This window comes from Xiphias gladius, chromosome 15 (assembly GCF_016859285.1).
Source record: "Xiphias gladius isolate SHS-SW01 ecotype Sanya breed wild chromosome 15, ASM1685928v1, whole genome shotgun sequence".
Classification (NCBI taxonomy): Eukaryota; Metazoa; Chordata; class Actinopteri; order Istiophoriformes; family Xiphiidae; genus Xiphias; species Xiphias gladius.
The window spans coordinates 18,586,427-18,608,442 of NC_053414.1; the positions used below are offsets into that span (position 1 = coordinate 18,586,427).

General features: G+C 40.0%; 1 protein-coding gene across 1 annotated transcript in view; it reads right to left on the reverse strand.

Annotated features, from left to right (window-relative positions):
* grin2bb (glutamate receptor, ionotropic, N-methyl D-aspartate 2B, genome duplicate b) overlaps positions 1-22,016 on the reverse strand; it is a 90,261-nt gene that overhangs the window by 65,756 nt on the left and 2,489 nt on the right. Inside the window, exons 2-3 of the mRNA XM_040144884.1 lie at positions 7,730-8,003; positions 7,299-7,696 (exon numbers count right to left, since the gene is read on the reverse strand). Of these exons, the coding sequence (XP_040000818.1) occupies positions 7,299-7,696; positions 7,730-8,003 (672 nt within the window). The remainder of the gene's footprint in view (positions 1-7,298; positions 7,697-7,729; positions 8,004-22,016) is intronic.

Genomic DNA, 22,016 nt, shown 5'->3' on the forward strand with positions numbered 1-22,016 from the left:
ATGAGCAAATCTGTCTCATCCTGGGAGCACTCTGAAAACAATCTCACTGGCCCACTCTCAGCATGAAGCACTGACATGAAATATTTAGCGGCACACACCTGCAACTTAAACCTACTGTACAGAGTTTTCTGTTGCTTTTGCCGTATACATACTGTGAGACAGAAGAACTGTATAGGCAATAATGGGCACAGGTAATGGGCACTATCGGATATCCCCGGAAGATGAAGCCTACTGACTTTGGTGATCACCTGAATTTCCATGTGCGCCACCATGAGGTTTACATTTTCGTTTTTTTTAGTGAAATGTCTCAAAAACTATTGATCGGATTGCTATGAAATTTGGTACACACATTCATGGTCCCCAGAGGACAAATCCTAATGACTTTGACAATTTCCTGACCTTTATGTTGATTAAAAACAACATGATCTAGGCAGCATTACATTTCTCCTTAACGTATTTTCTGTTCCCATATAGTAGTATATAAATGTTATTTCTAGGAGACAGGATTAGAATTTGGACTTCTACAATGGGCTTTCTAAATAAAATCACTGAGCACATCCCGAGAAAACTACCTTGGACAGTTGTCTGTCTTCCATTCACTGGCAGAGGAACAGCTTCAGGCTTTATTGTTTCTTGACATCAAAGATTAGAGTGAGCTCTTTTGATTTTCGCTTTGAGAGACAGACGTTCATGTCCTCATGCAGTGTTTACATGTAGCTATGGAAGACCACAGGAATGACAGACAAAACATTATTTTAGGGAAGAGTTTCTCCCTACCGCAGGCTCCATCTGTTGGACTTTGAAAGGGTTAAATGTACGGCAAAGCCAGGAAAAAAGGAACATCAATCAAATGTAGACTTGCTGTAGTATCTCAGAAAGACAGAGTGAGTGAGAGAGAAAGCAAGTGTGTTTATAACTGTAATAGGGTGGGATTAGATTTACAGGGAGAGAATGGGTAAAGTAATCAGTGCTCGAGCACCTCTGTTGTTTTAGCCCCATCCAAATCGGGTCAGTCAGTCACTGTGCATACCTACAAAGTAATCATAATCTCAACTCTCAAAAAGTGGTCTTGTCATTAATGAAATCTGTGAGACCGATAACTGCCTCTGTAATATTCAGATTAGGGAAGGACCACGGGTTCAAACTTGGTTCAGACTTTTGTTTGCTCTTGTGAAGAAGCTACATCGAGCTGTATCAGCATCAATTGTGGAAGTAACATTTGACTTTTTTGACATTACTTAAGTCCTACATTCCGCACATTTTTCCGAAAACAAATCCTGTGTGAATAAGACTTAAGAATGAGAGTGACAGCAGCAAGAAAGCTAAAAAATAATTTCGGATAATAGCTGCATGAGGTATAATACGCACATGTGCAGTTTATTATTGTAGTTTGTTCTTTAAATCTCTTGTCTTTTGGGATTGGTCCTAATTGCAAAAGGGGGTATTACAGAGGCAGTACATTATCCCCTCATGTACAACCATCAGGCATAATGGGATACATGGAGCTTGCAGGATGAAAGGAGAGACTCATAAAACCACAAATTGGAAACAAGAACAGTAAGATGAGAAAACAGAGAGCATCCTTGGCTCAAACAATCATGTCGGCTCTAACAGATTGGCAAGGACCCTATACCTGTATCCCTGTACGGCTGCCAGCTGGTCCAGCTCATGTCAAATAACGTAGGTCTAAGTGGCCAAACAGGTCCATGAGATAATTTCATTCCCTGGTCTTGTCTGTCTTACCAGAAGTCCTCACACACTTCTGTGCAAAAGATGCCTATTTTAAGATAGAGAGGGTGTATAATTGTAGTAATCAATCAAGGAGTGGTGAATCAGTTTTCAGAGACAGACTGTGCCATATCTGTATTACAAAAAGAGTTTTTTATTTCTTAAGGGGTACAATTGCAGGTTGTTCTTTTTACACAGTATTTTCTCTTTCCTTCAATTGGAGATATCACACCACAAGACAGCCACAGCACAGTGGTCCTTTCAACCATGAGCTTTACTACTGACCACCCAACCGACAGTTTTTCACCCCAAGAGAGATTTGTATTCAACAAAAGCAGGAACTTTAAGCGCCGTGTATGGTTAAAAAACTAGTAGGCAGTCTTGAATGGACCAACAAAATCCAGGGGAAAAAGTTAAAAAATAAATAAATTAATTAATTAATTAAAAATCAACTTTAAGGAGAGAGGACCGTTTATGAGAAGTGGTGCAGGACACAACGCGCCTCTAGATACCTTGTTTGCAGTGAAAAAACTGCTGCGCAGACACACACACATGCACAAAAGCACGTACACAAAGAGCTTAAGTCCCAACTATAGATCTGGAAGACCTCATTAGTCTCCAGTGCTGGAGTTGAGTGTGGGCAACTCTGTCGTCCTATTATGCCAATACCAACACATGGCGCGGAGTGAATTAATGGTTAACGGAAGCGTGCAAATTTTCAGTATATAATGGGCCTACCTGCACCTGTCACTGATTCATTATAATGGGGTATTGGAAAGGAAAATAAAGCAAGGAGTGCTGCAAGGTATCAGGCCAGTATATTTGGCCATACCATCTCTTCTGAGGCTGTGAAGCATTTGGAATAATACGGTTTAAAGTTCAAATGCCATTAAAAGGACACGTGTGTTCAGTGTTTTTTTGTTTTTTTTTTAATAGAAATCTAATTGCTCAGTGACCAGATATGGAGAAATCAAGTGGTTTGTCCTACTTAGAAGCCTGAAGTAAAGGACTTCAGGAGGATCTGGAGCACAATAGATTAGACATAATTGTGGAGTGATAAGGAATGGACCTGGCAACCTGAAGGGAACTGAGCTATTGATGCTGGAAAATCACTCACTTGCTCTTTCGCAGACATATGCAGACAAGCGTGTGTGTACACAGCTAGGTTCATGCTACTGACCGTCATGACTCTATAGGCTTCATGATCCACCTCACCTACACAGCTCTTCACCTCTCCTCCTGAAATTTCGGCAGCACTCCATCACTCTTCTTCTGTCTCCCTTATTTTTTTTAATTTAGAATAGAAATACAACTTTATTGTACTGTCTTCAGTTCAAAAGACATAAAATGGTAAAAAGCACAAAAACACCACTATCAAAACATAGAAACAATAACTATAAAATTCAAGACATCACTTAATTCAAAACAAAGTGATTCATCAACTATTCTATTGTCAAATAAAACTACCCTCAATACATCCATCAGTGTTTCCTTCATGTGTAAAGTGCAAAAGTCTTTTCTTAGGTCCTGTTCTCGTGGCGAAATCAATTAATTCCAATAAAAATCAACGCATTTAGTGAATTTGTTCATGGGGGCCAAGTAAATCTACATGACTGACCAATCGCAAGCCGTCTCTAGAGTGTTGACCCTTGAGGGAACAGAGAGTCCAAAATAGATGAGACTATCATAGCTTATTCACTTTGTTGCACTATTCACTTTTATTTACTCATCCTGTGTCAAGAGTATTAACTGCTCCACAAAAGGGGAATGGTTTGCAGACAATTAATGAGACAGAAGTCAGTGATACAAATACGTCTTTTGCTAGCATGTTAATTTGCCAGCTACAGTACTTCAGCAACCCTGTGAGTAGTCACCAAGCCTCTAGGTCGAGCTATTTCCCAAAGACACGTGGATGAATTTTACTGTGCCACTCTCTGGTGTGACCGGACCTTTAGGTCATTCAACAAAATTAGCAGATTTTAACTTTTTAAAAGGTTGTAGAAATTCAGTATGGAGAGGTAATCGCACCAAAACACATTAATTCAAATGCATTGGATAAAATAATCTTCAGTATACCACAGTTTAAATCAGTTTAAATCAGACAGGACAACATGTCCATGTGTTAACTGAAACAGTAAGATGTATGACGTGACTTGTAATTTCATAATTAATCATGTAAGAATGCTGCACTCACTTTTTTTGTATTTCGTTGTATATCTTCCTTATTTTCTATACTGTATAGAGGTGAAACTAATAATCATTTTTGTTATCAATTTATCTGTCAGTTATCTTCTCGATTGTTCAATTAGTTTGTCTGGTCTGGAAAATACTGAAAATTGCAAATTAGGATTTCCGAGAGCCCAAGATGACCTCTTAAAATTGCTCATTTTGATCAATCAAGAGTCCAGAATCCAAAGATATTCAATTCAGTAATGCAGAAGACTAAGAAAATATTCATATTTGAAGAGCTGGGAACATTAAATTCTTGGTTTCATAGCCAAACCATTAATCAGTTATCAAAGTAGTTGCCAATAAATTTTCTGACATTCAGCAAACTGATTAACTGACCACCTGTTTCAGCCCTTCTCTCTTCTTTTGCAGGTGTGGATATGGGTGGGTATGGATGTCAGGAGGCAGGGTTTTGTGTTTTTATGCTCTCATGTTTTTCTTGGTTTGTGTGACTGAAAAGCTACAACTGCTTTTATACAGTATGTAGGGAGAAATATATAAGCCAGTGGTTGCCATGCCAACAGTATCCACCGCATCCATACACTTGTTCTGTGTGTGTATGTGTGTGTGTGTGTGTGTGTGTGTGTGTGTGTGTGTGTGTGTGTGTGTGTGTGTGTGTGTGTGTGTGTGATACTGACAGTGAACATCAGTAACAGAGGAAGAATAAAGGTTTAAGGAAAACGAGCCAAGCGAACGGGAAGAAAATACATTTCCTCAAAAACTGTGCTGAGCATGAAATGATGTCTGATACAGGTGGCCTCCCCCTCCACACACACATGATTTCTCTTATGTGCTTCCCTCCCACAGCAATGCTGTTTAATGTCTGACACTCGTACAGTATCTAAGATTTCTCTCCTGTCACTTTTAGTTTGTGCCCTCTGTCTCTCTGTCAGCTGTAAAATGTGGTAATTATATGTTGAGCAAAATCCTCTTCCTCCTTCACACCCACACAAGTTGTGTTATTTCATAACCCCCCCACCTCTTGTTAAATCTCTTGTTCTCGCCTTCATCTTCATCATCTCTACCTCTATCATGTTCTTTCTTCACTATTGGATTTTTAGATGCAGGAATCTTTTATAGAACAGAGGAAGAAAAGTCCCCGTAGGGTTCACAGTGTCTCGGAGCCTGACCATGCAGCCTGAAGACCGCTGGAGGTGTCGCCTTACTGTGGGAACATTAACACACTTCTCTTTGAATAGGAGCATTTATTCGATTCTTTCCCTATTCAAGTTGAGAGACAGCCTTGATTCAAATGTTCCATGAAGCAACAAGCCAAGCTAAAGTAGATCTGATCTACAGAATATAACAGTCTGTCTTAAGGCTCCAAAGTTGCATATTATCCCACCATAATCTCTGCAATTTATCAAGCATTACCAGTTTTTCTAAGTAGGCTATTAAGTAAGAAGATAATGAGTTTGGTAAATACGTTTGTTAAGATACATGTCTTCACATTACACATGAATGGTATTAATAAGAAGGCTTTAACTACAGTAATTTCAAGAAATCACTTTATTGTCAAATTATTACACAGATTTGTGCAGCAAGGAGGAAACTGCGGTGTGAGCATAAAGTTTCTACCAAGTATTAGTTTGTGCTTGAGCTAATTTGTTCGCAAGAATGGCTTCAGACAGTAATACATGATTCATGACAATCTGAAGTGCTCCGTAACATGTACCGGGGTGACTGGACAAAGTAAAACCGACAATGACCGATACAATGAAAGCTGATAGTCCTACAGCGTTTGAATTATATGAACCAAGGAGTTGGTAATTTGTGAAAAATCATTTAGTATTTTCTTGTTGAAAGCCAGTTTTTTATACTTGGACTTCTACAGGTTTGTTTTTCTGCATATTTTCACCTAAAAAAAGCAATAATTCCAACTGGCATAAACATTAAAAAAAAAGCAGCGAAGGAATATAGATACTAACACACTAACAGTAGTCACAAATTTTTTTTATCTAATATTTTTTCACTCTATGTGTACAGTGTGTTGTTTTTTCCACTTATTTATGAGCCAAGCACAAATTGCTTTTTACTCTTTTTGAATTTAATTTAAATGAGTTTTAGTTTATAGATCAGGAAATTGCAGTAAATTGAAGTCTTGTTAAGTATCTGCCTTAAACTCTTCACAAGCCTCAAGCAAAAAACGAACTGAAATAGAACTTACTAGCTTTTTCCCAAAGCTTTGAGTTACATGTAGTATGAGCAAATCCCATCCACTGTTAAAGACCATGAGATTTGGCTGAAAACTCTGGAAAAAGCTAGTAAGTGCACCTCGAGTTTATTTTGTTGCCAAAGTACTATTTCCAAGGTCAAGTAAGAAATTTTACACTCAATCAGAGAGAATATCTTGAACCTACTCAACCTTTATCAATTTAATTAAACTAAATATACCTTGAAAACCGAATGCACGTTACCAATGCCATCACCAGGACCACAAAGGAAGCTGCAGGGAATCTTTACTGTGCATCCCATTTTCTCCAAAAGATAGGCTGCATCAATAAAAACCATAAAAGCTAATAAAAACCCAACCTTAGCATTATATGGATTCCATCACTCTTCTGTGAGGGACTTAAACACTGCTAAGCGTATTAACACAACATTATTTATGGATACGTTTCAGAGCTATTGTTCTGCTTCTGGATCATAGATTCTCCTCATGCAGCCTGGTTTCTGCCAAATCTCTTGTATGTCAATCCCACAGAGATGTTATTGGACTTGCTATGTACTCTTTTGTTTCCCACTGTGAGTGCTCTTAGAGTTGAGTCGGCTCGCTGTCAGGAGTTTCAATGTGACGTCAGGCTCACAGAGGTCAGTTAACAGCAAAATCAATCAGCAGACAGACAGGGTTAGAATGACGGGCAGCTCTGTGTGATGAGAGGTTGATGCATCTTAAAAAGCAAGGAAGGAAATTCTGCCTGTTCTCTCCATTTCCAAATAATCCTACAATAACCAAAAACTAATACTAAATATCAAAAATAAAACTTTTTTTTTTTTTTTTTTTAAGTTGGCACCCAAAAAACAAATATATGATCTCCAATATAACTGTTACGGCTATTTTTTTTTTCTGTCAGTGACTTAATTCAAACTGCAAATCATGTTACAGTTGATGTGATTTTAGAAGTCCTTGAAGGTCCAGCAACCCTCTCTTATTGTAGGTAGAGATTTTGCAGTGTTTTGTAATATGCAATGGAAATACCATCTAAAAATTATTATTGTAATGAATGGAAAAAAAAAAAACAACTGGTGTTTTGCAGAGGGGTCACATTATCAATGCATGGTTAACAATTAAACATTTTCTTTTTCCTTTTTCCAAAAGAAGAGATAAATATTTTTCCTACCTTGGCTGCCATGACCATGGAGGACCCTCCCCTGATGCCCAGGATCGGGATATGTGTCTGGGCTGAGATGAAGTCAAGGATCTGAGCAATGGCTTCCTGATCTGTGTCGTCACCAAACACTACGCCTTGCAGCGAGTTCCGCGTCATTTGTGCGCAGATCCGATTGATGATACTCTTGGGGTCAGTCTCGTTCATGGTGACCACCTCAACTTTGGGAGGGTAAGGGATGTGGAGGAAGTCCTCTTTCTCAAGTCCAGCCCCCAGGGCTACTTCACTAGAGTTGCCCACCAGTATAACAGCAATACTGAGTGAGTTGATCAGTTTGGGATTGATTGGCGGGAGAGCTGGTGAGCCAGAAGAGTACTGAGGTGGGATGACAACACCCCTCTGGGTGCTGCCTCCCCTGTGGCCACCTTGTCCCACTGGGGCACCTCCAGGCCCTGTACCGGGACCTCCACCCCTGCGAGACTCGCAGACAGGCAGGAGGAGTATGGAGAGGAGGAGCAAGGAGAAGCTCAAGGAGAGGAAGGGAAGGGTTGACCGAGGCTGAGGATAAGGATGATGCAGGGAGTGGTCTTGAGGAGGAGGAGGAGGAGGAGAAGGAGGATGGGGAGAGGAGGGAGGGGAGACACAGCGCTTCTCCTGAAGATGGGAGGGAGAAGGGTGGAGGCTGACAAGCATAGTGAAGGAGTGTAAATGCCGTCCCTGGAAGGAGACAGAGGAAAAGAAAGACAGAGAAAGATGATAAATAGTAAACAGACATTGATGTAAAACACATCAGGTTTGACCAAACGTGAAAAACATTAAAACATTAATGTCCACAAACGGCTGATTGTAAAAGTACTTTTGTCCAACCTTTTGATTTTACAGGTCAGTACCCTCTGTTGATATTAGCTTATCAGAGATAGAGTATATCCATACAGGCTTGTACAGTAGGTCAGTATGTCAGAGCAGAAGATTTAGAAACAGTATCACCATTACACAGTTTTCCACTACACAGCACTGACAAGTTTATTTTTTTCTATTTTCTGTCCAGCTCAGTACATTTGTTGGTCACAATTCTATGAAAATACAAATTCAAGGGATCTTTATCAAAAATGTTTGTGTGTGCTGTGTGTTCTGTTAAATAAACAAATATTGGCCAATGAAAATTGTTTTAACTCAAATACTGATATTCGTATCTGCCTCAAAATCCGGTCAATGCATGGGAGATATAGCTGTGTTGTCTTTACACCTCTCCAGCAAGTTAAGCACTCATCACTTTCATCTAAATTGTGGAGGGACTGTGGAGAAGCTCATGCCACTCATATTCATGGGTCTTTTTAGAAAGCAATACAAAAAGAAATGGAGCATATCATTCAATCTCTGTTCTGTATTAACTATCATTTTGTACTTATGGGGAAAATGTTGAGAGGAATGTTGGACAAAAAGATGAGCATCTGTTCAAAATATTAATTTCAGTGGCTGCAAAAATACAGTATATCTACAACTCTCAAAATAGGCAAACAACATATGAAAATAATGACATATGGAGTAAGAGCTAACCTTTGTTTATGTGAAAGAGCTGGATATAATGGTTTTACTATGTAAAATCAATTTCCTTCTACACTGATAAAAAAAATAGAGTAAGGTCTGATTATCATAAACCAGTGAGCCAAAACATTACGACCACTCACAGATGGTACGGGTAACACAATGACTCGATGTTGTGGGTAACACGAAAAAAAGAAATTTCAAATAATCCAGTACTGGCCAGGATCTTAAAAAGTAACAACGATTCAACCCTTAATTGCAGACCAAACTAAGTGACCCACATAGCTGGGTATCAAACCACACACTGAGAGAAAGAGGCCTGTAAGCCCCGAGTGACAAAGCCACATCCATTATACTGTGCTGTGACTTCCTGGAGGAACCCTGTGGCACACATTAAAGACAGAGGGGTGGAGAGATAGTGAGTTTATGTGTGTTTGTGAGTGTGACTGTGAGTGTGTGTGTACGCGCGCGCACGTGTTTTGAGGGAATCTGGACAGCACTGGGTGTATTTTGACAGATTGACAGCCTCACAGCTTCATGGACTAGCTGCCAGGCTAAGTGACCATTAGATACTCAGACCGGACTCAACTGAGTCTCTCTCTCTCTCTCTCTCTCTCTCCCTGCCACACTACATTCATTGCTTTCCTCCCCTTTACCCACCAAACCTGTTTTCTTTCAGTTGCTCTGAGATCTCTTCGCTGCTCTTTGAAGTCAACTGCAGACCTATTATTTACTATTATTGCTATTATATACTGCTCCTCTATTAGCAGCCATACAAAGGGCAGTGGAGTAGAGTACAGAGGAGAAGTGATGGAGGAAGGGGAGAGGAGAAAAAGTGAGAGAGAGGGAGAGGCAGAGTGAAAGATGTAAGCAGAGGGAGGTGACAGGCAGGGAGAAACACAATTAGTCATAGCCTGATGTGAAAATTGTGGTTTCTTACTGTGTGTGTATGTGTGTGAGCGCACACATATACAAGTACATCGGGAGTACAAATTTGGGCATATTTTCTGCACAGCTTTAAAGAGGAATCTTAATGAGTATATGTTCATGCTCATATTCTAAATTAAGCACCGAGGACCACTTTGGGAGAGGGATAAACGAAGGGCAGAGTAAAAGGCTTGTTCCTCTTCTTCGCTCACAAAGCACCTTTACTAATCATTTATTTATCAAGCATCTTGTGTGTTGTGGAGCTGAACCAGTCAGCAACAAAAACAAAAGTCCAAAGAAAACAAAGGGGACAGAGAGAAGTTGTGGGAAGAACGGGAAAATCTGACAGAGGTAGAAAACAGCGACAGAAATCAAGGACTAATCTGTGAAACGGGGTGAGCAGAGAAAGAAGAGGCCGAACAGTGTGGAAAATCATTAGAGGAGGGAATGTGATGTCCACATAAAAACAGTTGGTCTAAAAGGTCTAATTACCAGAGGTTTGTCAGGTTTAATTGCAGGTGCACATGCTAATTGTAAATGAGGAAGCCTCATTGGAGAGAGAGAGAGACAGAGAGAGAGAGAGAGAGAGACAGACAGACAGAGAGAGAGACAGAGAGGGAGAGAGAGAAAGAGAGACAGACAGAGAGAGAGAGAGAGAGAAAGAGAGACAGACAGAGAGAGAAAGAGAGAGAGCGAGAGACAAGGAGGAGGAAGCGAGTGGGAGGAAGGCAGCAGAGAGAAGAGGAGAGAGAAGAGTGGGGCGAGGGAGAGAATAAATAGAGACATACACAAAAGAGATGGAGGTGGAGGAAGGAACAGCAATAAGAAACCCAGAGGAGGGAGGGAGGTGGGAGGAGGGAGAAAGGGAGGGAGGGAGGGAGTTGTTGAGGGGCAACACAGCTGAAGAAAGAAAGATGAAAAGAGGACACAATTAGCACAAGATGATAAATAAGAGCAAAGGGTGGATTGGAGGTTGAAGAAATCTAAAGAAAAAGAAAACTAAGGAAGGAAGAAAAAAAATGGTCTCAATCGACAGCAAAAGGGCTCATGAATCTACTGAGAGGGGCCACTGGAGGGAAACTATTAGAAAAAAAATGTTTAAAAAAAACAAAAAAAAAACACACAAGAAGTGTGACAGCAAACAAGGGAGCAGAGAAACACAAATTCGGATATGTGTTTATGTATAATGGCAGTGCTCAGTTTCCATAGGAACAATTCTAATATGCCTCCACATAACACCCTGACGGACAGGGAGATACATGCAACTCGCACCACTTCCTGCAGCACACTACATGCAGTGCGTGCCCTCTCCTAATAATATACAATTTACGCTGATCTAAGCTGGCACATATTGCTGCGTCGACTCTCACTGACAAAAATAAAACGCTTGTAACATAAAATAAATAACACGGTGCCTTCGCACAAGCGCGTGCACGCACACCCACATACACACATGCAAGTTAAGTTAATGCACTCCAGCAGATAGAGATGATCCAGTGCTCCACCTTTTAGTGTACCTCACATTAAAAATGAATCTACCAAAGGGCTACAGGCAAATAAACAGATATAACACGATGGAGGGAGCATCCGGCCCCAACACTGACTGAGCAGGAGCTGCTATGGCATTTGGACTAATTGGACCTTCATAGAACATCTCCCCTTTCACTAACGGTCCCCGATTAATGACATTTAAATGGAGGGTGTCAAGAGTGGATCATTTACTCACAGCATTACAGAACAAAAGTAAACCATCTAACACTGCATCAATGAATCCAAGTTGACATATGAATTTATGTGCTCTTGTGTTCCATTACAGCACTTACGCAGCTATTACAGTAACATATGCGGCGCAGGGAAAACATGGATAACTGGCAATGAACGGCTACAAAAAACACCCACATGTGTGCATTCCTTGTATCCAGTAATCTACTGCAGACGTCACTAACCTTCTGCCCAGTGCTCTGATACACACATGCATGAACACGGAGCTAGCCATGCAAATGGCTTGAACGTGAGCGCTGTAGGTCGAGCACAGCTTGAGCCCATGCTTGGTTTGCAGGTGATGGCTTGAGTTTTTCCAACATTAAAGGACTTGTGAGTGAACTTACATGCACACACACACACACACACACACACACACACACACACACACACACACACACACACACACACACACACACACACACACACACACACACACACACACACACACACACACACACACACACACACACACACACAAAATCATGTTTGTGTGCATACAGCGGGCTCTGGGTTGAGCCAAATCATGCCAAAAGGACTGAGACATCGGTCATATGGCTCTTAACATTTACAAAGAGAATTGATCACAGAACACTGTCAAATGGCACAAACCACGAATAGAATAACCAGAGCTGTTTGAGACACATTACCGGAAACACACTCACAGACTTCCAATCTAACAATAAAGATTCCACATCATCAACTGACCAATCAAGCCATGGAGTGTGTGCCTTGATCACCCCCCCCCCAACAGTAATGACTATGTGTGGTCTTAAACAGTCACACGTTTTTCCTGAATACTGCAGTGGATTACAGACTATGGTGTATTCACTGCAGAGGCTCTGAGGAGCAGCAGCCCGAGAGACATTAAAACAGAGTCTGCCACGCTATTTAGAACACACGTAGGCCATCATTATTAGGCTCTACTATATCCCTGGAGACCTGATGTGGTGGGCCGTGCTGTATAGCATTTGACAGGCATTGTGGATAACATAAGCTGACAGGCATATCTATTAAGGAGCCCATTTACATTCAGTGGGTGGTAAGTTACAGGTAAGAGTGGTACTTTTGTCCTCTCCACTAAAGCACACACTGCATCAGACATGATTTAGAAATAATAACAAATCATACTAAACACTCTGCTTTGATGAATTATAAAAGGCATTTGAGAGACTACTATTGCTTCAATAAATGTCTACAGTATGACCTCACAACAAGAAATAATCCTCGAGGGTTGAGTCTTTTTATTTAATTTAAAGGCCTGGATATCCCCCTTGAGAGATGCAACAGCAGGTGACAATGTCTGACATTTCAGTTTACTGTCACAACTCCATATATCATCAATAATTCACAAACCTACTGTATTTTATTAAGTAGAAACTGGTAGAATAGTTTTTCCTATATCCATTAATTGTGTTTCCAGTGACAAATATTCTGTTCTACATTAAAAATAATAAGAAGTAACAATAACAAGTGGCAAAATAAGGGCATTGACTCTGATCCTTGCAAGTGATTTAGAACAACCCCAGGAAAGTGGTGTCAAATCTTTATTAATCATCATCTATCCAGCTGAAGTATCCATATCTCAGTCTCCAGAGGGGCCTTAAAAACACAGTAAGAAGCTGATATTTCAAGTTTGACGAAGACGACCTTTGCATACAGCAAAAGGGAGCAGAGAAAAAAAAACAAACAAACTAATATCCAAACAAACTTTTTTGTCTTTTTAGATCTTCCCGTCTTTGTAAACACCACCATACTGAGCATTTAAAGCTGCTCTGATCAACATTTTATAATAATGGATCAAATGACTGTGTGTCATGGAAAGGGGTTGATTAAAGTGAGAAATCCACAGAGAATTATCATCCAATTCTGCGGTTCACCTCAGCTCTTTGGAGCATTTCAGTGTCTTTCAGCCCACTGTTTTTGGTTTTTCAGCTCACTGTTTTTGGTTTGTGAGTTTACTTCATAACATATTCACAGGAGCATTCAATCTTAAGATCTTCATCCTCCTAAAGTTCTCCCTTGCAGAAGTCATGGCTTTTCTAATTTGGCAAAGAACCGTTCCTCCATAAAATGCTACAGAAGATGCTTAAAAGACCATTTAACTGCTGTTTTTGACTGTTCCCCATGTATCTGGGTGTTTTTTTTGTCTCACTCATAGTGACCTGGTATCGCTCAGGAGTCAATACACACACACATGCACAGACACACCAACTACTCACATGTTCTTGCTCTTATTGACATTATTGTTATTATTTTATATTTGTTTTATTTGTTTTTATTATATATATATTTTTTTTTACTATTAGTCTGCCATCACTTATATATAGTCATTTATTTTAATATTTAATTTTGTGTTGTCTAAAATTTTGTGAAATCTTAACATTAGTTGGGTGGAGGCTTCAAAGAAACTAAGGAGTAAGATATTTCCCCCCAAGAGTTGGTGGAGCTCAAAAGAGAGCTAAAAGGAGAGTGAATATCAGACTTTTGACACGTAGAAAGAGACATGACTCCAGATTAATGCTAACGTTAATCTGTATGCTAACATGTTCAGCATATCAACTTTTTAAGGTGATAATAAATTGATGTCGTGTTTTCAACTTGCTAAAATGCCCAAAAAGAATAACTGAATGATTTAATACAGGCCTGTGAAACTGTGTGTGTCCCTTCACTGGCCTAGGTCTGAATAAGACCTTTCTTTCGTGCTTTTTGCTCTTGCTGAATAAAGAGTGGTCGGCAAAATGTCTTTCTAACAAAACAAACACTGTTATGGTCGTAGGTAAACGATGTTTATTCTGATCCATCAGTCAGAGCTGTGTGACGTTGTGTTCAGTCAGGTAATCAGACATCATGTAGCTGTAATGACTACCCTGCAGGGGCGGTGGAAGCCAACACAAGTTCTATTTACATCCTCTGTAATCATTCAATTCACTCTCACAAAGTCAACTGTCATTGAGAGTTGAATGTTTGCCGCAAAATATACCGACTCAACTATATTGTCATAGTCCACCCTGTCTGTGGCACTCAGCCCCAAACCCATTTTTTTCTACTGAAAACGTAAAGCTTTGAAAATGGCTCATAAGTATATAGTTTCATTTCTACTCTGGTTGAGTATTTACATCAGGAGGATGGTTATTTTGAGACTGCCTAGAACTAAAATGTAGTGCCTATTTTCATCATAATGAAGGAACAATTCAGCCACTGCAAAAGTTTTTGAACAACAATAGAGCTCTATGGCACAGAGGAATAAACTATATCAGGCTTTGACTACACAGTGAAGGATGTATTCATTGTTGGTTTTGGTCTTTTCATGGGATTTGTTGGCAATAACAAAAATATAGAATATTTAGAGCCTTACCCATTAAATCATAGTGATATTTTTGGTTGCTTAAAGACGTTTAATTTAGCAACAGGGTGGGAAGAGATAGGCTGAGGGAAAAAGAGAGAATGATGGAGAAACTGTAGTAGAACTGGGAAAGCGGTGCAAGCAAGATAGAAGAGTCAGGGAAATATAATATACAGTATAATATGTAAAGGGGCAGTAACCAACATGTGTGTGCATCAAGATAGCATATAACGTAGTATTTTTGGAGTCTTTGAGTCAGCTTCTAGTATCATCTTCTCTACTGAATAATCTGTCACCTCACTACTTTCTTGCAGAAGGGCCAGAATGGCAGAAAAAAAACACTAGTATACTGAAGAGGGTCTTCAGTGTTTCATTAAGTGCACTTTAGTCTTTTCAAGAATCCTCTCCCTGCTTATTGAACTTACAATTAAAAACACTACAGATCCCTACCGTCATACCGTCAGGTTGCCTCAGCTCTAAATAACATTATATGGTCTCTTCATCAGAGGCTAATAAACTGACCACGACAGAGAGCACAAACACACACACACACACCACACACACGCACACATGCCAAACTGCCAGCAAACACACATACACGTGACCGCATCGTTGCAATACATACGTAAAAATTTATACACAAAAAAAAAAAAAAAAAAACAACAACACACTCAGAGGCATAGGGATGAAGAAAATGCAGGGTTGAGGCAGGATCCATCTATCCCCCGGGGTCTTCATTACCTCATTGAAGCCATTTATTCCACTGGGGTTATATCTCCTGCTCTGGACTTAATTTAGCTGGAAAGTGACGTGTTCCTCTCGGCAGCTATACAGGGGCCTTTAGAGCCTTTAGAGGGTCTGGACGACCACTTTTTCATAGCTACACAGGGCATGTAGACTCACAGTATGCCCCGTCTCTGCAATATGTACAAATATGTCACGAGAGTCCATGCTGATACTGTTGAATTCTAGCTTCTTTTTTTCTTTTCTAAAAGGCTATTATAACTCACTCTGATACAATATGTTATTCTATCTGAGAGGACGAAGTCTGTAGAGAGCCAGTCACACCTTCCTCTCAACCACACATGATAATATATTTTCTCAGGTTTCTTTCAGTGGTTTTTCTGAAAAGCTGAAACGTGATACTGGGGTTTTCTGTCCACATTCTAAGACAATGCAGTATCTACCGCTTCACTGGTCTCACATTTTTAGAACTCAACAGCTATAGCTCTCTTGAGGTTTTGACGGCATGCCTATGGCGCCTAGAATTCATGGGATTAGTTGTAATGACAGACAATTCCTCTTAATTACCCGAGGCCTCACACCAACACCCAAGACCAGAGTCTCCCACAGGGCATCCTTAAACCTCTGCCAGCGCCTGTAGCTATTGCAGCTGTGCTGCCTACAAGCAAGCCCTCTGTGCCAGACCATGTCATTTTGTTTAATATATTTAAGTGTCATGCAAATAATACACCCAGGCTGTCATCCACTGATATAGACCAAGTCTAAAAGATCCTATGACATTTCAGTCACCACAAACCCCTCTGCCTGCTGGTCACCAACCAAACAACAACCAGACAACATCTGCTCTGATTTGGGGCCCAGTTTTCATCAGTGGGCAAAGACACGAGACGCATGTAAGGCTATGACATGTCGCTATTTTTCTGTTCTTGAAATGCTCTTTGCCCATGTGGTTGGGCAATTAAGCATTTTGTCAGTGTGGAACAGGTCCATCATATCAAATATCATCACATCAGATCTTATCCTGATGTTTTGGTGATTCCACTGGATAAATCAAACGAAAAATACACGACAGAAATGCGTGGCGATTGCAGAATTATATTGAATATTATGTACAGTATCTTTCAAGCAGTGTACATTTTAGGAACTGCATTAAAAATGAAGACAATGTTATTACAGTACGGATTCCAGAAAAGCCTGTACTGCACCAAAGAATGAGGGATTTTTACCAGTATTTGTGCATCACTGTCTTACAGCATAAAACCATCCATCGTCATGCTGAGAAAACACATGGCCTGGGTTTAAGAATCCCCACAAATTTAAACTGAACTTAAAAAGGGAACATAACCTCGCTTCAGCTGCTTATCTGTGGTGCTGTATATTCGCACTAACTCTTTTCCTGCTTGGAGAACCCGGCTTAGCACTGTCCTCTCCACTGGTTGAGCCATACAAGGCACCACTGTAATCCACACAGCGTTTTAAACAGTGGGACAAGTAATGTGACTGGCTGAGCATTAATTATTCATAATTAAAAATTCCACTTAACCAACCCATTTTTCCCACACTGTGTGTATATTTGAACAAAATTAGCAAATGAGCTTCGTTATGCCCTTATTGACCTTGAGCATGTGACCATAAATAAATCTCGACTACCGACAGGAGAGAAGACTAGATTCTGCAGCTGAAGTAGAGACAAGCAGCCTTATCACTTAAAATGTGACAATACAATGACAACAGAACTGTAAATGGTGAACTGCATTACAATAAGGATTCTGCAGTACATCACGGTAAAGACAGACCCACCACATACATACGAACTGCACAACACAGCATGTCGCAAGCTGAAATACTAGAAAGCTAATATGTAAACACTCTATTTTGTGTAATGTATGTTAAGGTAAAATTATTCTTATTCTCAGATATTTTCAACATTAGATGCTTACTGTTATGCAGTAATTGTTTATATGTATCAGAGTATTTTATTGATTATCCATTCCTATAAGGCACACTCAAATAAATAAAAGTTTGCACCCAAAGAGCTTGTCAGATGGACTGGACCATCATCTCTACTCAGCAGCGGGTCCTGGTTCTTTGCTCTTCATCGAGTCTCTCAGATTTTTGGTCAAAACCACTGAGCATCTCATTCATTACGTTCACAACCTCACAAGATTATATGCACAGTGAGTCATGCTCTGATTTTCATTTTCATATAAGTGGATCTACTGATTATCTATCAGCTGCCTTATTTAAAAATGCTTTTAGATTAAAAAAAGAAAAAAAGAAAAAAAGATTCATTGCTGATACCCTGAGACATCTGAGTGATTATGTTGTTGACAGGCTACTTTTCGTTAGCAAAGGTCTTGTGAAATTCCTTATGGTTATGATTCATAAAGAATTCAGTTCCTACTATTTCAGTTTTGTCAGTATAATCATAAGATTATTAATTTTAAAACGACAGGGAGCTCAACTCATGGTAGTTCTTTGCGATTGGGGAGCTCCATGGGTAAAAATACATTCTTATACACTGCTGCAGTTCTCCGAAACTATTAGGATCCGTGATACAAAAGCAGATTGAGAGGGGTTTTAAACGCTTGGTAAAGAAATGGTTGTTAAATAATAAATATTAGTGCAAGTCTGTTTTGTAAATTTGTTTATTTCGTTTGCTTTGTAGCTTTATTGCATTTTTATTGTCTACATTTTTAAACACCGTGGCCACTTTTCAGGTGCACATGTAAAATCCAACGTGATCCAAAACAACAGCTCTGCCATAAATTCTAACTTTGATATTTCTTTAAATGTCAAATTTATGGCTGAGCTGTTGCATTGGATTGCATTAGATTTTAAAGGTGTACCTAATAAAGTGGCCACTGAGTGTATGTGAGGTCTGGGTGTCTCTAGGCTTGTCTTTACCTTGAGTGTTGTCAAATACTGTTCATCTATTTTTTCTATCATGATTGATGATTTTACAATCATGATTTTTTTCTTTCTTGTCAGGGAGTGTGAAGTTAAATTTCAGAAAAATATACATACATTCTTTATGAAAATATCAAGTACTACACTCAATTTTAATCCAACTAAGGCTGCTTAATTTGCTGGTTATTTTCTGAAATAATGGTGATTATTGTCTATAAGATATCAGTAAATAGTAAAAATGCCCATCACAATTTCCTAGAGCCCAATGGAGCATCTTTAGGTAAGATATTTGACTTACAGTGATATCAAAACAGTTGACGTACTGGAACAGGGTAATGTCTGGCATTTTAGCTTAATGATATTAAATATCAAAACAATGGCCAAATAATTCAACTGATTAATCAAATAATCATCTCAGCTTTTCATCCAACATGAACCTGGAACATTTATTTCAAGATCCAATTGCACAGACCTAATCCCCCCCAAGGTAAATCTCAGTCATATAAACCCACACACTGCTCTCCACTTAAGCCTAAATGTGGCAGCAGAGCCCCAGACACATGGTTACATGTCCTCTTTCTCCCTTTCCTCACCTTCCAATTTACCCCCCTGAGAGGTTGCCTTGCCTCTGTCTCAGCGATCACCTGTTCCTCTGCTTTGTTAAGAAAAAAGAAAAAAGAAAAAAAAACACTGAAAACTGCATTTCTTCCCCACTGAGCTTCTGCTCTTCCTTAATGTTCAGGTCTGTATATGTCGAGGGGCAATTTCCTCTTCACCTCCACAGCTGTCTGCCCTCCACACCTACTCCCAGTCTCAAGTCAAACCTAGTTAATTGAAAAGTTGCCCCCACTGAGGGTCAAATGGAGACGCATTCATTGACACCTGGAACAGGTTTGCAAATGTAGCCACTGGAGACGTCAAACAGATAACACCTGCTTTTAGCACTGCTAAATAGCTGTGAAATATCAACAAGACAACACAGCAAGCAGGGGCAAAAAAATCTGATTTTAACTTAAAAGATTTTTGGAATGTTTTCTTTGTAAAGGATGTAAATGAAAATAGCAATTTTACCCTCTCTTTGAACAGGTAATTTTATTGGAGTTTGGCAGTTATTGTGAATGAATTAGCAGCTAACAAGATCTGAACCTGTTAAAATTTCCTCCTAATTACAGCTAAATAAGTCTGCTGATAAGTAGCAAAATGCAGACCTATTCCTTCTTCTAATACTATCAAATATTTTCCATTCTTTCATCATTTCCTTCTCCATCTTTGAAAACATAATTATCAGCTTATCAGCTCCTTTTAACAAAGCCATCCGCGTCACACGATTTCCTAAGAGTCCTGACATCTGTTTCTTGTGAGTCTGTTGAGGACAGTATCATCAAATATTGCTCAGTATCATTCATATCAAACCCTCCATCGGTTCCTCTCATCTCCACAGCTCGACCCTTTGCTGAGCCCGCAGATTTTGTCTTTTCTTCTATCAGTTGCTTCCATTCGTGCATGAAAAAAAAATCATGAAGAAAAATCCTCCGACTCTCTTCCCTGTCTGTCAACGGAAGAGCTTCAAAAGGCCTCCCTTCGGCGTGACATGAGGAGTGACAGTATCTGATGAAATTTCTGTAAGTGCCAGCCAAGACATTCTGGTCATGTTATTAGTGAGCACATGGGTGAAAGGGTGGAAGACTGTGGCTCCATTTCCGCATCTGATACCTCCATGAAAAAGAAAATTACTTATACGGCAAGGATGCAGATTGTGTTGTGTTCAGTTTCAGCAGAGCCTGCACAAACAGATAACAGCAAAGACTGGCTGAGTGCCTGCTGACTTCAGTAACAGAACAGCACACCAACAAGCTGAGCAACATGGGTAGAGGCGGCATCACAGTACTGGGCCTCCTTTTCTCTATTCTTAGCTTTTCCTCCTTCTCTCACAGTCACACATGGCTAGGTATAGAAGAGGAGAGGTAGAAGAAGCATCATGCTGTGCCTTGTACCCTAGCAGGGGGCTTTCATAAACTGCACTGTCCATCTGACCCATACTGTTCTTATCTTCGTTGATACATAATGGAGAAAAACTAGCAAGCCCTGCTGAATGAATAAACATGACACCAAGTCATTTGAGAAGTGATGTGAGGAAGGACTCATTCAACACCACAGATGGAACGATCATGGATAAAGATTAGGCTGCTAGCTTTGTAAAATTCAGCAGCCTTACAGTAATGCTGGTTTGACACTAAAGCGAGGTAGCGGAAGCACTGCACCTGAAAGGACCTGAACGGCCTAATCCTATACTACATTGTAGTATAATCCTACACTAGGCAATTTGAACCCAAGCGTTGTGTTCAAATTCATTCAAACCGATTACACGTTCGTGTATATTTCGTTCAAGCTTGATTTTTCAAAAAAGCAGCAGCCCTTTCACTTTATGTAAATCTAGCTACAAAGGTCCTGCAGTAAATCCTAACTTCCTATGTTTATAGAGCTGTATTGATTCAACATTACGGTCAATTTGGCAGCTGCAGTTTGTGGTGCTGTTGAATTGTCTTGCAGTATTGTGTTTAGTCTACCCTCATTGACACACACAGGATAGACAATGTATCAGAAACACCTCCCTAATCCACTAGAACAGATTCAATATTTAAAAATTGAGCATTATAACCTTCATGAGGGTAGTATATTTGCATTTATTGCAGGACTGTCGCCTTAAGCTGGAAATATGCTTCAGTGAAGATACACCTAAACGTCTCTGCTAACCATGCAGAGCAGAGTGTTATGGGTAACCAACTCCTGTCAAGAGGTGGGTTCAAAACACAGAAACAAAGAATGTAAACATTACATTAGTTGCATGAACTAGTATAAATGAAAACAGCCATGTGAACATCTCCTAATGACCTCCATGTCCTACCTGCAGTCCAAAACTGGCAACTGAGTGAAGAATGTTTTCTTATTTTTTTAGACAGTGTTTTGAGCGAAAAAATGTTTTTTTAAGCCCTAAAAATGCATGGATACCAGAGTTATTTTTAAGGAAGAGTGTAACTACTTTGCACTTCTCTCCCTCTCCCTCTGGCTCTGAGTAAACAATAAACACCAGGCTGCTCAGCACCTGTAATCTTTCAACGACTCAATCAACATTTGTAAAGCTGGTCACATGAGGCTCGTATCCAAATTTGACTCAGCCGGCTGTCGGCGAGTCCCGGCGTCAACATCTCGACGCCTGTACACTTATGGCACTTCGCTGCCTCCACTCTGTTCTCAGTCCACCGATCAAAACGGGGGCCGTGATGACCGTCTGACAAGAGAGCCAACGCTCGAATCAGGTAATCCCCTCTACCCAACCCACTCTCCAGAACCTGCAGCCTCACGATGCTGCAACAACACAACCCTTCCAGGCCTTGTTGCTTATGCACTCAGGGCTACATCTCTCTACAAAGCTGCCTCCTTCATCCACTGTCAGTGAAGCTCTCACTGGATTTACAGCCTGAGCCTGGATCTTTGCC